We start from the raw sequence: 20,822 nt of genomic DNA, 5'->3' as shown, positions 1-20,822 counted from the left end.
ATTGTATTGTGATGCTTGCAGTGGATTTCACTGCCATTTGCTTTTCTCACTTCCTCCACTCCAGACTTGTTGGCTATATGGGAACTATTGTAGTAGGTTAGTCCATCTGCTCCTCATCCCCCACAGAACCGTGACTGGTACCAAACACTCCAGAATATGTTGCTTTTTTTTTTTTTTCCTGGGCTTGCCTTCAGTAACAGCGAATTACTGCTGTTTGACTTGGAAGAAATAGCATTACTGTAGCAGTTCAAGTTCTACAAAGCAAACATAACAATGAAAAAGTGCCAAACATCCGTAACTAGTTCAGACCAAGGTCCCCAATGCTCACCCCAGCTCACTGCTTTCCCTCAAGCTGCCAGTGGGTCGCAAACACCCCTGGAAGTTCCAAGTTCTGGGGAGTGAATGAAGAGGTGACACACCCCACAGCCACTTAACCCAAAGAGTTCTGTGCTTTCCTGTGACTTTTTATGGTTCTGGAGAAGCTTCTTGAGCATCCGGGTTGAGGTCTGACCTGCCGTCTGTTCCCCCTTGGCAGCACTGGGGCCCTGCATACTGCAGGCTTGGTGGTGTTACGTGGCCACAGCACTCTGTATGGAGCAGACCTACTTAGAGAAATGAGTCGAGGTGTGAGATGCATCTCTACTCACTCTCCTGTACTCACGCTCCCGATGGCTAGGGGAAGGCTTTTGCCTGCAAGATGCCCAGGAGCAGGTCTGTGACCTCCACACCTAAACCAGCACCCACTGCTGGCTCACACCAGGCTACCCCCGTAGCTGTGGCCCAGCCCGAGCTACGAGGGGCCCGCAGACCCCCCAGAGCCGCACCGGGAGGGCTGTGCACACCTGCTTACACCCCCCGGGCCCAGGCCTAGGGCGCCAGGCCACCCCCGGCCGGCCCCACGGGGCCGTACCGCCGCCACCTTACCCTAACTGGGAGTAGGAAACAGTTTTGCCGCCGGGCGGCCTTATAAGGCGTGCTGCGGCCTCGAGGCGCGAGCAATGATTGGACCAGGTGGAGAGGGCGGGACCACAATTGTACATTTCCCAATAAAGAGGCGAGGGGCGGGGCTCCTGGGGAAGCACTGGACATCTATTGGCTATCTGCTGGGCTGGGCGGGGCCAGAACAGCGCGCGAAGAATTGAAGCCGTGCCCTAGGCGGTTGGGCAGCCAAGTGTTCGGGTGGCGGCGGTGGTCTGGGGCTATGGCGGCGGCCCCCGCTGAGGTGAGTCCTGCCGCTTCGCCTTGCTCCGCGCAACCGGCTGGCTGTCGCCAGTGGGGGGGCAGCTTGTGGCTTGCCTGTGGCCTCGGGGCTGCTTTGGCTGTGGCGCGGCGGAGGGCTGGGAGGGGCCGCGAGGGAAGTGGCGGCGGCGGCGGCGCCTCTTTGGGCGGTACGGTGCCGCCACAGAGCTGGCTCCTCCCGCCACAGACTACGGTTCCCAGCATGCCGGGCGGCTCTCCCTTCCGCCTTGATGCTCGCGGTGTGTGCTGGGAAGACTGTGCTCGGCCTATCCCCATAGGCGCGGTGCATGCTGGGGGTGCGGGGACTGGCCGTGGGCGCGGTGCACGCCGGGAAGGCGGTGCGGGGCCCGGGCGGGCGCGGTGCATGCTGGGCGGGATGCGCTTACCGGGGTCGTACCTCCGGGCCCAGCGGGGAGGGGATCCGCGTCCCGTCCCGTCCCCGCCCGAGCCGATCGCCCACGGGCCGCGCCTGCAGCCCCGGGCAGGGCTGCGAGCGCCCCGGCCGCGTTGCTGGCCCGCCGCCCTTGCGGCGCGACAGTGGCGCCAGGCCTGTGACGGCCCCGCGGGCCTCAGCTGGGAGGGGGATCCTCGGACGCGGGGGGGCCCTCCATCGCACGCCGGCCTTGGGCACCCTCACGGGGGAGCCTTCCTAAAGAAGCGCCTGAAGTGCCTTCTGGTCTCTATTTAATTAATTTAGGTGAAATGCAGCTGTAGGAGAATAAAGTTTTCATTCTAATGGTTTTGAGTAATTTAATGGAGATCTGCCAGTGTGTGGATTTGTTTTTTCTGTGTGCAAGCACACCTTTTAGTAAAAGTTGATGTAATCTCCCTTCATCTAAATGCCAATAAACTGTCAAAATGTAAGGATATGTGTATGTTACTATTGATACTGAAAAATCAGAGACAAAACATCCTTAATACCTGGTTTCAAGCATTAAAAGGCAGAAATTCTTTATTTTCGGCACCGGATGCACAGGGGATAAGTGCCACCCAACATGCATCCTGACTTTGTTCACTCTTTTATCTTTATACGGCTGATATATACATATTAATGACACTTCTGAGAAACTATTAACATATTCATTACAGTTCATCAACTACTTATACCTACATTCTTACTATGCATGTGTGGCCTGATGGGTCGGGGGTCCTCTGGTGGTTGTTTGGGACATCTTCATCCTCTTCTTCATAATCTTCCTCTTCTTTTTCTCATCCTTTCATAACCTTCTCTTCTTCTGGCCGTGTTTCAGTACTCTTGGCTCATGTCTTGGTTTTGGGCCAGTTCTTATCTACTTGGTAGCTAAACTATACAATGCAGCGTTCTACTAGTAGCTAAACTACATTATACAGCACTTTACAGCTGGGCCACGTCTTGGGATACACAGTGGCAACATTTACAGTTAAGCACACTGTTAAAATTCCTCCGGTATCACTGTGTGTAAGGGGTTAGCCCCATTTTTGGAACAAAGTTAGACACCAAGAGTCATTACTACATAAACAACACTTACAATAAGGAAAATTTCATTTTGCTTTGTAGTTTTCATTAGAAGATTTGAATTCAGACTTGCAGAAAACCCTTGATAGTGACTCTGACAGCGGACAGGGCAGCTGTGAAACAGCCTCTCCAGGTCACTTCAGCAAGGAGATAGCGTCTCTTGATGACAGAGGTCTGTAATATTTCTGTGAATTGTGCCTGGTGGTGGTTGCCTTCAATGGTGCATTTTTCGGTTTATAAATATCTTCTTAGGAAGTTATCATTGCTTGGCTTGTAGGAATCCAAACTGCCTTATTTTTGTTGCTCAGAATGTGGGCAGACGTCTTTAAATCTCTGAAAAGCAATTTTTGAGTTGTGGAAAGAGAAACAGTAAATGGGATGTGAGTGTCTTAATTGATTATTTCCTTCCTTTTTATGATTTGCTTAATCTATGCACGTGTTTAGTTACTGTGGGTTTTACTGCTATTTCAAGGCAACTCACAATCTTATCAGTGAAGGTTTTTCAGTTTTGCCTTTTTTTTTTTTAAGGTTAAAAATCTGTAACATCGTTTTGGGTCAGTTACATACTGCACCACAGGGAGAAGTGGATTTTGAAAACTTGAGTTCAAACTAATTCGCTATAGCTGTTGACACCTGTGAGATTTAAGATATATAACTTCATGTTTAACTGATTTTTTGTTAATTGACTTGTGGAGGTTTCCTCTCCATAGGATGCATCATTTCTTCTCTTTCTTCTGTCAGATTCAGAGGAAGAGGTTTTAGTGCGTAAAAAAGCAAAAAACAGGAAGGTGCTTCAGGACAGTGAGAGTGAAGATGGAGAGGAAGGTGGCTTTTCTGTGTGGAACGATACTCTGGGTGAAGAAAAGGAAAATGGAGAGGAAAAAGAGAGTATTACTGCCAAGAGGAACAAGAAATCTCATCAGATTCACCAAGGCCTGCAAGACAGTGATGACAGTGACACTGGTGACAAATTGCAGACTGAAAACCTTGAAATAAGCAGAAAGTCTGGCTTGCTTGAGGAGGAATTGGAAGAGGAAAGACCCCTAAAATCTGGGGAAAAGTTCAGAAAACGTAAACATGATTTTGAAGAAGAGACAGCAAAAAAAGCTGTAGGAGAATCAAGAAGAAAGGAAAAGAGAAGAACAGAGTCCATTAAACAACTGAAGAAAGAAAAGAAGCCTAGAACAGAGGTATATATTTTGGCAGAAAATCTCATCTGTTTTCTCAACTAAGCCAATTTTGTTGCTGCGTTTGGTTGTTACGTTTCAGTGCTTCAGCATTGCTAGTGTTCACATTCCTATAGCAGGCATGGTATCCACAGGAATCCACGAAACACCATATAAGTCTCTCAGTTTCATCTGCAAAGAAAGCAAAAACCCTAACACTTGCTGATTTAATGTCAGTGCTTGTTAGCCAGGCAGAAATTCTGTGCGTTCTTTGGGTTTGTTGGGGGTTTGTTACCTGCAGAAACTGCTTTGATGGGTATTTCAGCTTTTCTCTACGTTGCTGTGCTAGTTTCTGGAAGAAGCCTTGGTCTACTTTCACATTGGAATTCTGGTCTAAATAAAAGGCTGCTTGGGAGATTTCGTATTGTTGCTATTTATAAAGTGTGTATTTTAAGTGTTAATTTATTCTCTCTGAGCCATTTTGGTCTTCAGTAATTATTGAAATTCCCTGCTAATTGTAGACGTAGGGAGCAGTGCTCCATGAATTACCTTGTCAGCTTTGCAGTGCTATAAAGTGAATGTGACTGGCTTACAGGACACACAGGGTGCTAGATTAAAGATGGCATGTACTTTTTCTAACTTCTTTCACCAAGACCTTTTGACAGTAAACTTAAATTAATGTCAACGAACTGAAGGGGACCTGCTGAAATGAATTACATAAATACTTTATTCACAGGTAGTTGGTGGTGAGAGGTATCCTTTTAATGACAGTGGGTGTCTTCTTGATGACAAAGAACTTTTTGATAATGGCTTAGAAGAGGAAAAGGATTACCCTCCAGAGGATGAAGAGTCGATAGAATCAATACGAGCAGCAGTGAAAAACAAACTAAAAAAATACAAGGTAACATTTGATAGTGATACAAGATTATTGGTCGTCAGTGGGAAGTGTTGTACCTGAACACGTATTAAAACTTCTTAACAATGGTGAACTTCTGCTGTGAGAGGAGAGACTAGTCCTCTGCTTTTGTTCTTAAAGATGGAGGGACACTGTCCTGGCAAGTTATAAAGCTGTAGTAGGAGCTTTGGAAATCTACCATAAGTATTATGTGGGATTTTTGTTGGTTTATGGGAATACTTTTTGGGTTTGCTGACCAGTGGCGATTCTGTACTATTATTTTTTACTTTAACTTGTTTGCCCTTGGTAGTGCCCGTGTTTCTAGCCAAATAAATGAATCTCTTTATGCACTGTAGAACAAAGAACGATTTTCTGAGGGTGAAGGCTACAAGCATGTATCTGATGATGACAGCGAGGAACCTGTATTAAAAGAACCAAAAAGGAAGGTGAAATATTCATCTTTTTAAAGCTCTTAATTGTTTGTTGTAGTGTCTTAAATGCTTTTTGTATGCATGCTGTCCAATGTTTTTTGCTGATTTCTTGTTTTTAATCTTTCCATTTTTTAACTGGCTGCTTTATTCTGAGTTTTTTCTGTTTGAAATAGAAAAATAAGCTGTTTAGAAAGTACAGACGTAGTCCTATATTTTGTTTCCTGACTTAAGAAGACTTTCTTTTCTTTCCTTAAGGAGCGGAAAGCAGCAAGGTTAAGTAAAGAAGCCATTAAACAACTACACAGTGAGACCCAACGACTTATAAGAGGTAAAACTTAAATTCTTTGTATGTAGAGGGGTATAAACTATTAAGAAATTCAGGAAAGAAATGTAAAGAATTTACCTGAAAGGTTAGAACCGTCTTTCACCTAGCATGACTTATTCAAGGACCTGTTAAAAGATACCTTTGTAACTAATGGGGAAAAAAAAATTGTGCAAACACTTGCACCTGTAAACTTGTTGTGTAAAGTTAGTGCAACGTTTGAAGAGTTTGATAGGCATGTAATAAAATTGAAACCAGTCCTGCCATTCTGATATATTAACATCACAGTTCATTTCCTAATTAATCCATAGACATACTGTAAATTTGGCCTCCAAGACTGTTGCTGTTGGAGCTCTTTCCCAGACAGCAGTGTTTGCTGTATTCAAGTTTGAATTGTGCTGTTTGTGCCCAGTCAGATGTCTTTGCTGTAAAATACTTGTGTCAAGCTCTGAATTTCAGTGATGTCAAATAAATGCCTCTGGTGACGTTTCAAATTTTTTCACCTCCTTTCTCTGGTAGAATCATCTGTGTCTCTCCCGTATCACGTGCCTGAGACCAAAAGCGTTCACGACTTCTTCAAGCGTAGACCTCGACCAGTATGTCAAGGAAATGCCATGGCATTACTGAAGTAAGTACTTCAACTTTGTCATATTTTTTCATATATTTTGATGGAAATCCCAGCTTTGCTTTTGAGGATAACCAGACTTTTGCATGCTATAGGGGTTGTATGACCCATGCACCTGCTCTGTGTACAGTTACAGCTTTTTTCTGGTGTGATTGTGGCTGTTGCTTTGACTGGAAAGTTTTATTAAGAAACTTCATTAGGCTCCTTTAATTCTGTGAACACCTGGAAACCAGGAATATGTCACTGTTAACATAAGGCAGTGCTGCATGTCTGACACAGTTGTGCTATTGAAACAATCAGGGTCTAGTAGTAACTCCAGGTGAAGTAACATGCTCATGCAAAGTTACTTTAATGTGGTTTACATTGGATCCCAACATTTTACTTGGTATATTAATTATTTCGAGTAATGTGTAGTAAAATACTTCAGCTACCGTGGTCACAAAATCTCTCAGAATTTTATACTGTGATAATATAACCAACTGGTACAAACTGCTTACTATTCTACACTTCCTTATTTCCTCCAAATGAAGTTTTTCAGACTCCTGTCCTTTGTCTCTTCCTACAAATTAATGACAATAATTAGAAAGTGATTTCTTTCTCTTTGAGTTTGTTCTCAGCCTCTTCTCCCCTTTCACAATAGCCATGCGTGATACATTTCTTTCGTTAGGTCCGCTAAATACCAGCTATCCCTAAATGAAGAATCTGCAGGCACTAAGAACTTGAGCACGGATTGCAAAGATGGGGGAATAGCAGGCAATCAATCAACAGCTAATGAACCAGGAACAAGCCTTAGCAGAGATGTTGATGCTACTGTGAGCCAGCCTCTTGCTGATGTAGGGAAGAACTTAACAGAAGACTGTGCTGAAGAGCCCAGACAGGACAGTGATGATTCTCATACCGTTAGGACTGTAACGACTGATAATAATACAGAAGAACAACAGTGCTCTAACTTCCTAAGTGCTGATTGTAGTGAACGAAAAGAGAAAGAAATTCCTCCAGCAGTTGAAGGAGATGCCCTTGAGCAAAGAGACAAAACAGCACCAGACTTAGGAAGTGAAAAAAGTAATCAACAAGTGGGGCCTGGGTTGGTGGCACAACCTGAAAAGGCGAGGAGGTCCAAGTTGGATAAACTTCGTGAACTGGGAATAGACCTGTCCATCAAGCCAAGAATCTGCTCTGGCAATGAATCCTTCATAAACCTTGAGGAACCTGATTCCAATAAAGGTATTGCTTTTATTGTTGTAATCCTGTCATATCTGTGCAAGTAAGCAGAGTTGATCTGACTTTAACTGGAAAATCTCCGAGAAGTGTTTAGGTGACAGAACAGTCAGGTGTGTTCACTCACTGGTACAGATTCTTTGCTTAATGTTGGTATCCCTATTCTTTCAGCCAATGTTTAAAAAGGAAGCTCCGAGTCCTTGATATCTGAAAGCTTGAAGGAGTGCTCAGTAATAACTATTTAATGATGAATGATTTATTTCCATTTTGCTGTAGTGGATTATGTTGGTACTTAAAGCACATGGGAGCACTTTTTCAAATTGATTCAAAAATGAGACATGCAGTAATTATCTGGAAACAAAACTGGCCTGCATTCCAGAGTGTTTACTACAGATTTTGTTAAAAGGCAAGGCTGGATAGCAAGGAAAAATTTACTTTTGTAGCAAGAACGTTTTGAATGTCTTTTTAGGTACTGGAATGTGAACATCTATTCGTCAGTATTAAATAATTGACCATGTTTCAGGGAAAGATTGCAAATGACTAGGCAATTTTATAATTCCATTAAATCTATGATGGATTAGAAGGTGTTAAGAGAGTGTCTGGATTGGATGCTACCTCTGTGCCTGGAGGAAACTGACCCCTGCCAAGAAACAGTGGTTTTTGACAGCCATCAGTCTGGCTTTAGATATATGTGTTAACAGAAACTTAGACTTGCCTGGTGGCTGGAAGGCTAGACTGGAAGTGGATTGAAGTCTTGTGGATAAATCATAGTCAATAGTGAGGTAATTTAATAATAGCTAATATCCATTAAGTACAAGTTACAGCAAAAATATTCTGTAGTATTTTATTGTTTTATTAGTCACATAGAATGGTTTTGCAAATGTTTTAATATTGGACATTTAGAGTTTTTAACTGACTTCCTTTGGAAAAAAAATTCTGAAGACCTACTCTTGGTACAGCTTCAACACTCAATGCTTTTAAATGCTATCAAATGAATTTCATTTGCATTTTGAAATTTAATTAATATGTGTTTTAAGAATTAGAAGCCTTGAAAGCACGTTTCTTGAAGCACACTCTTCAAACGTCAAAATCCAAAGTTGAACAGACCATAAGCATAAACATTATTTGTAAGGAGACTACATCTGAAGGGAAAGAGGAATTGAAAGCAGATGTGGTACCAGCAGTGCTAGCTGCAGAGAGCCTGGATGAAACTGTCCACACAAAGCCAGGTTGGTTTGGGAGAAGAAGTGATGATGATTGAATTGGAAAATGCTGTGTCTATTTTTTTTTTTTTTTTCCTCTCTCATTCCCCCTTTCCCAGTACTGCCCTATGAAGTACAGATGAAGGGATCTTCGTCTGTGAAATCAGTAGACCTCTGAAATAGCACTGGCCAGTGCAGAACAGCCTCAGTCAAATCTTTGTGACTGGTTCTCTGGATTTCTCCCCATCTGTACCAGAACATTTTAGAAACATCCGCAATGTTGTTTCCCATCAGCCCTCTGAATGTAACTTCCTAGACTCTTTGTGAACTACTACCATTTGTTAGATCTCGCTCATGCTTACTTATTTCTATACGGCAGCTTCTAATAGAACTGTATGTATTTGCAAGCAAAAATACATGTGGAAAGTGACTATCCTGTGGTATCTATTGAAGAAAATAGATTATTTGGTGAGTTCTATGGGCATGCATTATTTTTAGCTGCTCTTCATTAATTCATGGGCTATATAGCACATCTGCCCATGGCAATTGGATGCTCTTGTTCCCGAAAGACACAGTGGAGAGACAGACCTGATTCTCATTCAGAGCATTGCACTGGTAGCATTTATGGATAATGAGGAATCTTGATAATTCATGAGGTCATGTTGTCTCTCTAAATTGAGCTCATTGAAACTAACTGCTCTAGCTCTTACAGATCAATTCATAAAAGCATTTTAAACCCAAGTAATTTTTAAATTCCCTTTTTATGTGTGTAGTTACATTAGATTGGATGCTTGAAGGCGGTGAAGTTGAAGTTTCACTGCATCTAATACATCTAATGTGTTCGTTTCTGTCCAGGTGAAAAGCTGCAAGTGCTGAAGGCTAAACTCCAGGAGGCCATGAAACTGCGCAGGACTGAGGAACGCCAGAAGCGGCAAGCATTGTTTAAACTGGATAACGAGGACATGTTAGAGGAAGAAGAGGAGGAGGAGGAAGAGATGACAGATGAGTCTGAGGAAGAGGAAGAAGGCAATCATGAGGTCTGTATGCAGCATTTTTACATAACCTAGTCAGCTTCTCAATTCTGCTACCTCTCCCCAATGAAATGAGATGTTAGTACACTATTAATATGAGGGAAACTGCCAAAAATTCTTCCTAGAAGCTAAAAAGTTGCCATGGTGAGCATGTTCAGCGTTTGGATTGTCTAAAACTGCCATAAAAATATTAGTATTTTCCTTATTTGTCTAAGCAGTGTTAAAACCAAATATAAGTGTATAAAAGATTCTGGTGCTACTTTCTCTTTTTATAAAACCTTGGCTCGTTGCTAGCAGGGGAAAAACTGAGGTCACCTGCGCAATCTGGGGTAGGGTTTGCCATGGCCTTTCCTTTTTTAAAAAGGATCAGAATATCTTGGCTGTTTCAAGTGCCTCTCAAGCGTCTGAGAGTGGAATAGGTGCATTTAAGAACTGTCAATGTCACTCAGCTTCATCCTCTATATGCTAAAACATTTTCTTGAAAAGTATGTGAGTCACTTGACAGACCAAAACAATAATCACCGTATCTGTGCTATGTTTGGGGCTGTTTTTTAGAATGTGGAATTTCTGCTTCATGAAGCAGAGGAAGATAATGAAGATATAGAAGAGAAACATGTTGAAGATGGTGATAAAGAAACTGACAAAGAATCGATCGATGGAGAAAAGCTAGAGAAATCTGTGCACTGTGATTCTGTCCCCAAACCACCTTCAACAGAGTCCACATTGATGCTTTTTAAGGACAGCTCCTCAAAAATGGGGTAAATAGGCCAAAACAAGCCAAGCTTTAAAAATGGTGCCTGAGCAATTTTAAATTTGATGAGTACACATAGATGTTTTTATTTAAAGTAGTTCTATAAAGTATATTTTCTGTCTTGTTTCAGTAGTTATATGTGCATTCATAAATGCTTTCTTTAAAAAAAGCTTAATGACTGTTTAGTGGAATAATCTGTGTCTTAATCAAAGTGTATTAAATGTATTTTTGTGTGCTACCTTTTTTTTTTGCAATTAGGTTAGGTTTGACAGACAACAGCAATTCATCTTGTATATATTGGTAAATAAATTTTATTTAATGAATTGCAGATATTCTCTTCCTGATGAGAAACTTGAAATGGAAGAATCTGCAGACAAAGGACCTACCAAGTTAGGTAAAGTAGAATTATTATAGCTAGCATTTTTGTCACGTGGCCTATGTAGAAGTTTCGATTTGAGACTGGTATTCAATATTTTTCTTATTTCATCACCTGTATACAGTGTGATTATGAAAGTTTATAAGACTGATGAAAAAAATGAGAGAGCTTGAAAAAGCTAGAGAAAAATAAAGTTCAAAATGATACTGCAAAAAAATACAGAAATGGTCAGAAATCAATAAGATGAAATTCAGTAAAATAGTGTAATGTGCATCCTCTATGAAGAAAGAAATCCAACGTGAGCACAAAAAAATGAATTTTTAGCAACGTGTCAGTGTTGCAAAACAGGATCTTGAGGTTTTACTGGATCACTTAACTTCTTTTAAGTGCTGTACTTAATTTTATTTTTTTCAGAGGATGATGACTCGTTTTCTCTACCAACACTAGCAAAAGAGAACAGCCATAACAGCAGCTTTGAGTTTATTGGCTCCATGATTCCATCGTATCAGCCCTGTAACAAACAGACATCACGTGGTGGGAACTTCTTACCTGCAGCAGGAGGTTTCAGGTCACCTTCTCCGGGCTTTTTCAAAACAAGCTTTATCAGCTCTGCTTCTAAGGTAAGGTTCTCAGTCTTATTCCCAGTGAGTAGTGAATAAATGTATTTTATCCTGACTGTCAGATCTGTTTAAAAAAAAAATAATACCAGAAGGCGGCATCTAGGCAAATGCTTTTATGCAAATAAGATTTCAGAAAAGCAAACTGTCCAGGGAGTTTAAAATGTCTCCACATTGGAATGGTTAAAAACGACATTCTAAAAACTTCCATTCTAAAACATCAAATAAAGGATGCCATAATCTGGTTTTTATATCTAAAATATGTACATTGCAAATATTTTTAAGCATACTTACGTGGGTCATACAACAGCTGATGTGAATGACCTCCTATGATTTATCAGAACAGTGTGGACATACTTGACTCCTGCACGATGCTAATCCTTTAAAATAGCTTAACTGGTTTATCCCATTCTTGCTTTTGAATTCTAGGCTTGCAAAACAAGTAACTTGAATATTTTTGTATGCCTTTGACTAGAGCTCAGGAAAGATGTCTGAGCCTTCTCTTCCCATAGAAGATTCCCAGGACCTGTATAATGCCTCTCCTGAGCCTAAGAGTTTATTTCCAGGCACTGGAGAGTTTCAGTTTTCTCTGGAAGATGACACTCAGAGCCAGCTGCTTGATGCAGATGGGTAAGTACTAGATGTAAAGGATGGCATTTTGTGCCTTTTAACAGAAATAGGACCTACAGACCAGCAAGATTTTTCTAATTGCAGTCTGTCTTTTAGGTTCTTGAATGTTGGACCACATAGGAGTAAATACCAGTCCTCAAAGCATCAGCTGACTCTGGCTAGTATGGATGAGAATGCGATGGATGCCAATATGGATGAATTACTGGACTTGTGTTCGGGACAGTTTAGCAGTCAAGCTGAACACGTGCCAAATACCAGCAGCAACAAAAAGCAGAACATGGAAGAATTGCTCAATCTTTGTTCAGGAAAATTTATGTCTCAGAGTATGTCCTGAATTCAGTTTTCGGCTTTGTAGGTTACTGGATTTATAAGCTTTATGCTGAGGTACCCGTTTTTCTGGGTCGTTCTGGGCACTGATGCAGAATGTGGAACTTCCAAGACTTCTGAGCGCTCTAACAATTTCTTGCCTTTGTTGGGAGTGTGCTAACTAGGATGCTTTCTGACATTTTAAGAGTAGAAATGTATCTGTCTAATAAGTTGCCGTCTTATTACTTTTTGTAGCAGGTTCTCCAACATGGGCATCTTCAGTATCTTCCAAGGCAGAAAAAGACAGTGACATAGAAGATCCAATGGCAGAAGCTCTAGCGCTTTGTTCAGGCTCCTTTCCCACAGACAGGTTAGCATTGTTCTTCCTAAAACTTACAAAAGCATACAGTGGTAGTTGTCTCATTTCACTCTTAATGTGTTTTCTTGTTCAAAATCAAAATGCTGTAAGCAAAAATGTGGCCTGTTTTTTTGGGGGGAGGTGAAGGGGAGGAATATTGCAAATTGCTTAGCAGTCATTCTCTAAGTTGGCAGCATATACTGTTGCCCACAGCTACTGTAAAGATAAATCCTTCTTTGTCACTGATAGTGAAAGAAGTGTTGAGGAGCTTTCATCAAACTGAGGGAAGGTTGTTAGAATGTAGGACTTTGGGGTTCTCTTCTGGGCCGTTGCCAAACTACGGGAACCATAGCTCGATGTAAGTTGGGTACTTGTGTTTTTTCCACTGATTAAACTGGAAAGTTGTATGGGTGCCTGACAAAAGGATAATGAGGCTTCTCAAATGGGAATGTTAGGAAGATCCAAGAGGAATTTTAGAGGAAAATAAACTCAGACATTAGTACTTGTCCCACAGTTTCTGCAAGTGAAGACCTGAAGTCTTAAAAATCGGTGCTAATGGGGATTTTGGGCACGTAAAGCTAAATGCTGTTGGGAGACTGTAATTGTCTGAGACCAGCTGATGTGGTGGTTGAAATTTTGCCTTGAATTACTGTGAAGCCGTCATTGGAGGTGAAATGAAAACGTGTATTTCTTTCATTTACTTTTCCCCTAGGGAAGAAGAAGGTGAGGAGGAGCAAGAACTTGATGATTTTCAGCTTTTGACAGATGATGATGCCTTTGATAGTGAAGAGGTATGAACTGATGGAGCAAGGAGACTGCTACAGCATTCTGACTAAGAATTCCATTTGTCTACATAGGGCTTTTTTTCTTTTTAATACAACTATAAGGCAAAGTGTTGCAACTTCCATAACAAACTACTGAAACGTTTTTAAAAGCAATGTTTGGATCATTCATCTCCTTAGTGTTATGATAACTTAATATTATGATATCTTATAATGCATCTTGGCATAGCAAAAGCTCTGGAAAATCTCTGGTGTTCTGGTCTGTGTTTATTGATTGAAGAACCGAAGAAGCTGTTACAAAGCAATCCACTTTCAGAAATTCCTTAATTTCTGAAAACTTTCTCTTTGACAGGATAAAAAAAGTGAAGATAGTGATGCTGAAGAAGCAGAAATAAGTGATGAAGAAGAAGAATTGCTGAGACATAGACAGGGCTTGAGGAAAAAGCTGTAAGTACATCTTTTTTGTATCTTAATTGCCAGTCAGAATATAAATAGCACTAGAATTTTAGTCTGCAATTATTCACCATACAGTATTAGTAGCTAATGTTTATTTGGTGTTGACGCTGGCTGGGTTTTTTTGCTTTGGTGATGGCATGTTGTGTGAGTCTAACTATGTTGCTGATGGGTTATAGAGGATTTCCAGTATAATTTTCATTATAGATGAATTTCTTTTCTTTTCATAGAAATGAAAAGGCCATGATGAAAGGAATGCAAATTTTATTTAACACCAAAATAAAGGGTGCCAAGAGTATTGCTGTCATTCCTCATGTCTTAAGATATATATTTGTTCTAGTAAGTAAAATGTCTAGTTGGCAGTTATCATTGCCATCACATTTGGTAGGTAACTGGCAAGGAATCTGTTGGATGACAATAATTTTAGTTGATGTATGTTGGCAGGCTGTGTATGTAAACGTGTGAGAACTAAAGTCTTACATCTTCAATTTTTGAAAAGACATATCCTAAATGAGAAATGATGATAGTGTTAATTTTGTGTCAAAAGATAAACCTGGATTTCAGAAGATGTGTGTGATGATTATTGGTCTACCAAACCGAACTCTTTTAATGTTCTTTTGTAGAAAACTGCAGGATTTCATGGAAGATGAGGCAGAGCTATCAGGGAGTGATGTGGGCAGTGAAGATGAATATGATGGTGAAGACCTGGATGAATATGAAGAAGAGATTATTGACGAGGAACTCCCTAATGAAGTGGAATTAGGAAATCAAGTACAGAAACTACACCTGTCAGTGACAGTATTAGGGTATATTTTTGCCTGTGAAGTCATGGCTCTTGGATCTCGTCTGGACTAACCTGCTCCCTTTCTTCTGTGTTGATAGGAAGGCAATGCTTGACGATGACAAGCGCCAGTTACGCTTGTACCAGGAGAAATACCTCATTGATGGTGACCTGCATAGTGATGGCCCTGGCAGAATGAGGAGGTTCAGATGGAAAAACATAGGTGCCTTTCTGATCTGTAGTTAGTAAATAGGGATGAAAGGTTGGAAAGAGAGTGTGTGTGTATGAAATAGCACTCAGTAGTCCTTCAGGATTAAAGTCTTTTCAGACATAAATTGGTTTAGGGTGTGTGTCTTTTTGGTTGGGTTTTTTTTGTGATGTTTGGGGTTTTTTTTACTAGCCTACATATTTTATGCCTCTCAAAATCGCAGCTAAATCATTTTTTTCTTTGTCCAGATTATGCTTCACAGATTGACTTGTTTCAGAGAGATTCAGATAATGATGATGAAAATGAACAGCTTGATGAGACGGAAGTGAAGTGGAGGAAAGAGCGATTTGAACGAGAACAGTGGCTTCGTGAGCAGGTATTAGTTAGATTCAAGAAAGGTATCTTGCTCACTCTATACCATTGCTAGGTGTGAGATTGTTAGTTCCTCATCTGGAAAAAATACTGTTCATAAATGTATCTTTGTTTTTCATCACGAATTCTGTTCTTTCTCTTCTACAAGTATTGTACAGAGAGAGAAGCTAATTCAGAAGGGAGAGGCAAAACAACTATGTTCTGAAACAAGTCAGCTTCAAAGGTGGAATAAGTCTGTTGTGCTGGGAGCATAACTACGAGTTTTAGAAGTTTCAGTATTAGGTCAGCTGTCAGCTGAATGTGATGCTACAGGTTTGCTGCTCATCAATAGAATGAGGATTATAAGTATCTAAAATTGCAATAAACTCTTACAGTTGAAAGTAAATAAAACTGAATATATTAACTTACATAATGAAAAGACTTGGTCTACTTAAAATACCGAATTAAGTGTTCGTTCTTAATACGAACTTTTTTGAAGTGTCTTCTCTGTGCTACAGAAGGAAAAAAATGAAGACGAGGAGGAAGAAATTGGTGAAGACAGCCAATTCATGAAACTAGCAAAAAAAGTAACTGCTAAATCTCTACAGAAGAAAGGTAAGCTTACTTTTTATTGAAGTGACAAACAAAGTTTAACTTCCAGTTGTCACTTGTGGTCTTCAGTGAAGCAGCCCATGGATCAGAAAACTCATGTCTCATTTTCTTACACCAGTCTGAGCTCTTGTCTTCCAGAACTTGAAAAAGTTCTAAAAGTGTTGAAAATATGCAACTGCAAGGTTGATGATAGTTGGTGCGTTTTTTAATAAAGTAGTATATTACTTCTTGAAAACAATGTTGTAGAGTGGAAATAAATTCTTCTGCATCTTTGTTTAGTCTTTCATTCTTCCTTTGCTTGCCTTTAAGTCACAGAGAAGTGGACTGTAAGTGACATTCAGCATTTTCTCCAGATGTTTGTAACTTCAGGAAAAACTATGTAATGTAGCGAAAATAAATTTAAGTTTTCCTTGGTTGTGACAAAAACATGCCTTCAAGTGGGCAAAGCTGCTTCAAAACCAGATTTTTCCCTTCTGACTAATAGAACTAATTGCCAGTCATCTATCAGTTGTATGGCTCATAGTATAATTTGGTGCAGGTTCCTCCCCCCCAGTATTTATTGTCTGTTGTCAATTCTAAGTTCTTCAGTTTGATATAAAATTATGTTATTTCAAGTGAAGTTTGGAAACTGACGTTTTCCTCTTGGTCTCTGCTAGCAAGCCCAGCAGTAGCGGTACAAGACACGGTGCTACTGCCCAGGAACCCATTTGAAACATTCAGACCTGCCAGTGACATGCAGGTGGGTAATGGTTCTGAAAAATGGTATTTCCAAACTGCACCTGTAGAACACAGCAGATTCTGCCCATCTCTGGTTTGTGTGGTAGCGAGTAATGTTTTAGGAGGGAGTAGTTTTTCTGTTTAGAGTAACCTACTAGGCAGTGTTTTGTTCATGCGATGGTTTAACACGGATTTCTTTGTTTTTCAGATAAAAAATGGGTCTCTCTTGAACAGACCTAAAGCCGTCCTTCAGAAACTAGCAGCCATGTCAGATCTTAATCCAAACGCACCTCGAAATTCAAGGAATTTTGTCTTTCATACGCTTTCCCCAGACAAGAGTGAAGAGGCAAAGGAGAAATCAAAACTTCAGGTAAAGGTTTGTGTGGAATGTGCTGCCAGTTGTGCAGATTATTTGAATGTACAAGCGCTAAGCACTGGCAAGCAGTTAAGAGCGTTGCTGTTATAAATATTCTCTGTGATTTCCTAGTATGTGCTCTCACACCAAATACTTCCCTCATAATTCTGAATTTAAACTTTCTGGAGATTTTGTATATTCCAATGTATCTTTGTCCCCTGTAGGTGAAGAAAAGGGGTCCTACTGCAGTAATAACGTCTCTGGCCAAACGGCCCAAGGTAGACAACACCGAGGAAACGAGTCAAAGCCGAAGCATATTCCAGTACTTGGAGAGCTGAATATTTCTGTGTAGGGCCAGAGTTTGCATCTCGTCTCTTTGCATGTTGTCTCCTTGCCAGTGGTGGTTTGTTCTGCAAATCTGCTAGCAATTGCCAGGAAGGTAAACAAATCGCTGTACGTTCCTGTGCTGCCACTTAATTCACAAGTTCCAGTAATTTCCAGGGTATGGTCTTGTTTATTCTCCTTTGTTTTTTCTCAGTGCTCCATGGCAGATGAGAGCACAAAATCCATGCCTGGCTTGGAATGAAATGCTAACTTCGTCTTTCCCAAGCATTAAGGAAACTTAGGCTACTGTATACTGTTGTCACAGAATCTCATGTACTTCAGTGGTATCGGTGCCATCTGAAAATGCCATTTGTGTGACAGGTATGATGCAGAAATGCTGCAGTTAGCTTAAAGCACAGGTGAAGAAAGTATTTCTGCAGTTTTGTGTAAGAAGAAAGCAGTGTTGACTATGGCAGGACGTATGTTGCTTATACTTGCAGTACAAAGGTAGCCATGACTACCTCCAATGTCTTATCTTCTCTAACGTTAAGCCTTTATTAGCTTGACATTTCAAGAAACTCTAATTTATGCTTGAAGCGTATACTTTTAAAACAGATCCCCATCTTATGAGACAGTACGATAATGATTTCTTTCCAAGTTTTTATTGTTGTTTATATTCTTGGACATGTGTATGATGTGTGTATGTGTGGAGGGGGAAGAATGGGATTAACAGAAGCAGGAGAGGAAAAGGAGGTGTGTTGGAGTGGTTTATTTGCCTTGTGAAGGGGGGAGTTAGCCCAAGTTGGGTTAGTTTGGCCCAACAGAAGATTCTTAAATCATTTGTTCTGTTGTTTTCATGCAAGCTACACTCATCCAAGGGAAATCGTCCATCTCGGAACAGCTAGTAACGAAGGGCTTCCCTAGAACGAGGAAATTAGATAATAAGGAGCCATAATTCACAACTATTCTAAATAGTGTGAAAGCAGCTTGAGACAGGATATACAGCACTTCTGACATTTCTGATCACATGCTGAATGTGTTAGAGACCAGATAATGGTACCACAGTGGCCTGCTCTGTAAGACTTAAACGTCTTTCAAGGAACTTGATGTCACGTAAGTTGCTGTCAGTGAAGGATCCTGAACTGTAAATTTTGTAACATCATAAGCGTAAGCCTGGTGTGCTACATGTAAAATATTTTACTGTATATTATGTTTATAAAGAACTATGGTTCTAATTGGAGTGCAACTTTACAATAAAAAGTGTTTTTAATTTTGGAGGCACTTGGAATTAATTTGCAGGATTTCACTCAGTTGTGTGTATGTGGGGGTTTTCCAAAATGTTTACTTATCTTTTTTTTGGTTTTCTTTTTCCCCTCCCCTTATTGCTGCTTTTCTTCTGTAGCCACAGTGAAGCCCTTCACTAGGAACAGCTGCAATAATATTGGAATACAACAAAAGCAACCCCCCTGTGTTTACTGAAGTGTAAATTCTCAAGTCTTCCGCTTAGGGTTTGCATAAAATTCTTGGCCCGAAGAATGTTTCTTTTTACTGCTTCAATAGTTTTGATTTTGTTTGCTCCTAGACAAAACTTCCTTTATTGTTGTCTCGAGGCATGCCTATTTCAGTTCATTCTAGCAATTCTGATAACGAGTATACCTGGATTTGGGATGGGAGGTTCAGGGAAGAGAATGAAGGAGGAGGAAAGGTCATTTATCAGATATTTCTTGATATCTGGATATCCAGTTAATTCTCTGTCACAGCATTTGCACTGATTTGTAAGCTGTACTAATTCAGCACAGATTTACTGGGTGAAAATATTGGAAGCTGCAAAATCCAGCATCTTCTCTTAATTTTGCTAATAATGCCTGCCACTAGAGAGCAGCAAGAGAATGCTTTTCCTCTAGCAAAAAGGGGAAGGAAGAATGATTAAAGCTTAAACTGTACTCTTGACTCAAGGGGAAATTCTTAGAATTTTCCATCCTCTATGGCACTGTGAAAGATTAAATTTATGTAGACTTGTAATTGCTGCACTTTTGCATTAGAAGGTGGTAGCTTGAAGAGCACTTTTAGAGGGTTGGCTTTGTCCTGGTGGTTTTACTGGCCTCTCCTCTGCATCCACTAACTGCAACGATGGCATTTGTTTTGCTTTCCCTTTAAAATTTTCCCTTCAAAATACATTTGCTTGTTTTGGAGCCAAGAGTAGAAAAACACTGTTGGGCCTGAAGAGCTTATAAATGGAAATACATGGAATGGGAAGGGTTCTGGTTACTGCTGCTCAGGGGAAACTCTTTTTCCCCCCAACACCCGCTCGGGGTGCACGCGACGCTGCAGGTAGGCACTGCCTTGCACCCCAGGGGAGTGTTTTCCATGCTGTGTCCTGAGGAGGCCAGGAGCTGAAATCCCGATCGCAGGAGGGGTTGAACCACGAGCTGAGATGCTTTTGCTGCTTATTGTGCCACCATCCATCTCCCCAGCGGGGACGGGAGCTGCAGCGTTGGGGCTGACCCTTGCCTGCGCTCCCACCTGTGCCGCAGACCTGCTCTCATCCATCTCATCCCTCCGGCCGGCTCTTCCAGGGCTGCCCCCACCCCACCTCCTGTCTGGCACATTAACTCAGCTTTGGCTTCTCATTTTCAAGTATCGATCCAGCTCGCCCCTCCTGGCACTGAGGCGATGCCGCTGTGCTAATGGGGAGACAAATCCCCCCCCCTTGTTGCTGCTGGAAGTGCCAGGAGTGGGAAGGAGGGATTGACTAAGGTTCAAGGCAGAGAGGGGCGAGGGGGTGGGAACAAGGGTCTCCGGGGTGGTGGTGCCTCTCTGCAGGGCTGTCCTGGGCTGAAGGCAGAGCTCCCTCCGCTCCCCTCGCTGCTTTTTCCCCCTAACCCCCTATTCTGGGCTAATTCGCAGCCGGGACGGGTGATGTCTGGGTTTGGCTTTGCATGAGATGCACAAGTGGCTGCCCCGTGGTGGGACACCAGGGTTTCCATCCAGCTTAGGCAGCTGTAACGAGGCCGTGGCTCTGTGCCTCAGTTTCCCTTAGCTGTGCAAGGGGCGGGAGGAATGCAGCCCTTCAGATCCGAGCTCCTGGTCCTGGGCTGCACGGCGGGAGCCAGGCTGAGCTGCGAAGCACGTGGGATTTCCTGCTGAGTTTGCAGGGGGAATGAGCTCTTAGGAGCCTAAATTATAGTAAAGAAATTAAAAAAGAACTTACAAGCAAAGGCAGGAGCGGCCCTCGGTCCGTGTTAAAGGTTAACATTGCAACCACGTTTATAATCATAGGTTTCACCACCGCACAGCTCCTCAGGGGCTCAAGGCAGCCACTGAATTATGTTTTCTTTTCCTTTTTTTTTTTTTTTTTTCCTTTTTGCCAAGAGACTGAAAGGGGGAGAGAAAAAAAACTATTTGTTTGTCTTGTCTAATTTAATTTATGTTATTTATCAAATAGACAGGTTATTTGGGAAACCAGATGGACCCAGGCTAAAATCATCTGTATTTCCAACATGTGAAGAATTATGTCAGAGTGGACACATGAAAAGGAGTGTGCTGTATGTTTTGTGTGTTCTTAGCACGGACCTTC

General features: G+C 41.5%; 1 protein-coding gene across 3 annotated transcripts; it reads left to right on the top strand.

The window, feature by feature from the left end:
• Positions 1 to 1,122: 1,122 nt before the first annotated feature.
• Positions 1,123 to 18,533, top strand: CLSPN (claspin). Of its 3 annotated transcripts, none has more exons than XM_037380998.1 (25): positions 1,123 to 1,222; positions 2,777 to 2,906; positions 3,476 to 3,924; positions 4,637 to 4,801; positions 5,152 to 5,241; positions 5,482 to 5,554; positions 6,068 to 6,176; positions 6,841 to 7,397; positions 8,429 to 8,620; positions 9,449 to 9,630; positions 10,180 to 10,382; positions 10,705 to 10,769; positions 11,166 to 11,371; positions 11,844 to 11,998; positions 12,095 to 12,321; positions 12,563 to 12,674; positions 13,375 to 13,453; positions 13,797 to 13,891; positions 14,521 to 14,685; positions 14,780 to 14,901; positions 15,135 to 15,262; positions 15,756 to 15,852; positions 16,506 to 16,588; positions 16,775 to 16,936; positions 17,146 to 18,533. In XM_037380998.1, exons 1-25 carry the CDS (start codon positions 1,202 to 1,204, stop codon positions 17,257 to 17,259), a joined length of 3,981 nt encoding a protein of 1,326 aa, XP_037236895.1. In that variant the 5' UTR covers positions 1,123 to 1,201; the 3' UTR covers positions 17,260 to 18,533. The 3 variants fall into 3 exon arrangements, with proteins under 3 accessions (XP_037236895.1, XP_037236894.1, XP_037236896.1); XM_037380997.1 differs by having other exon boundaries at positions 12,560 to 12,674; XM_037380999.1 differs by lacking the exons at positions 2,777 to 2,906; positions 3,476 to 3,924 and having other exon boundaries at positions 12,560 to 12,674.
• Positions 18,534 to 20,822: the final 2,289 nt, after the last annotated feature.

This window comes from Falco rusticolus, chromosome 3 (genome assembly GCF_015220075.1).
Source record: "Falco rusticolus isolate bFalRus1 chromosome 3, bFalRus1.pri, whole genome shotgun sequence".
NCBI classification, from domain to species: Eukaryota; Metazoa; Chordata; class Aves; order Falconiformes; family Falconidae; genus Falco; species Falco rusticolus.
This window is presented reverse-complemented; position numbering and strand designations above follow the sequence as displayed.

Coding starts and splice junctions, on each gene's coding strand:
- CLSPN (XM_037380997.1), top strand. CDS start 1,202: ATGGCGGCGGCCCCCGCTGAG. Junction 9,631..10,179: donor AGGAAGAAGGCAATCATGAG/GTCTGTATGCAG, acceptor GCTGTTTTTTAG/AATGTGGAATTTCTGCTTCA. Junction 15,263..15,755: donor AACAGTGGCTTCGTGAGCAG/GTATTAGTTAGA, acceptor TCTGTGCTACAG/AAGGAAAAAAATGAAGACGA.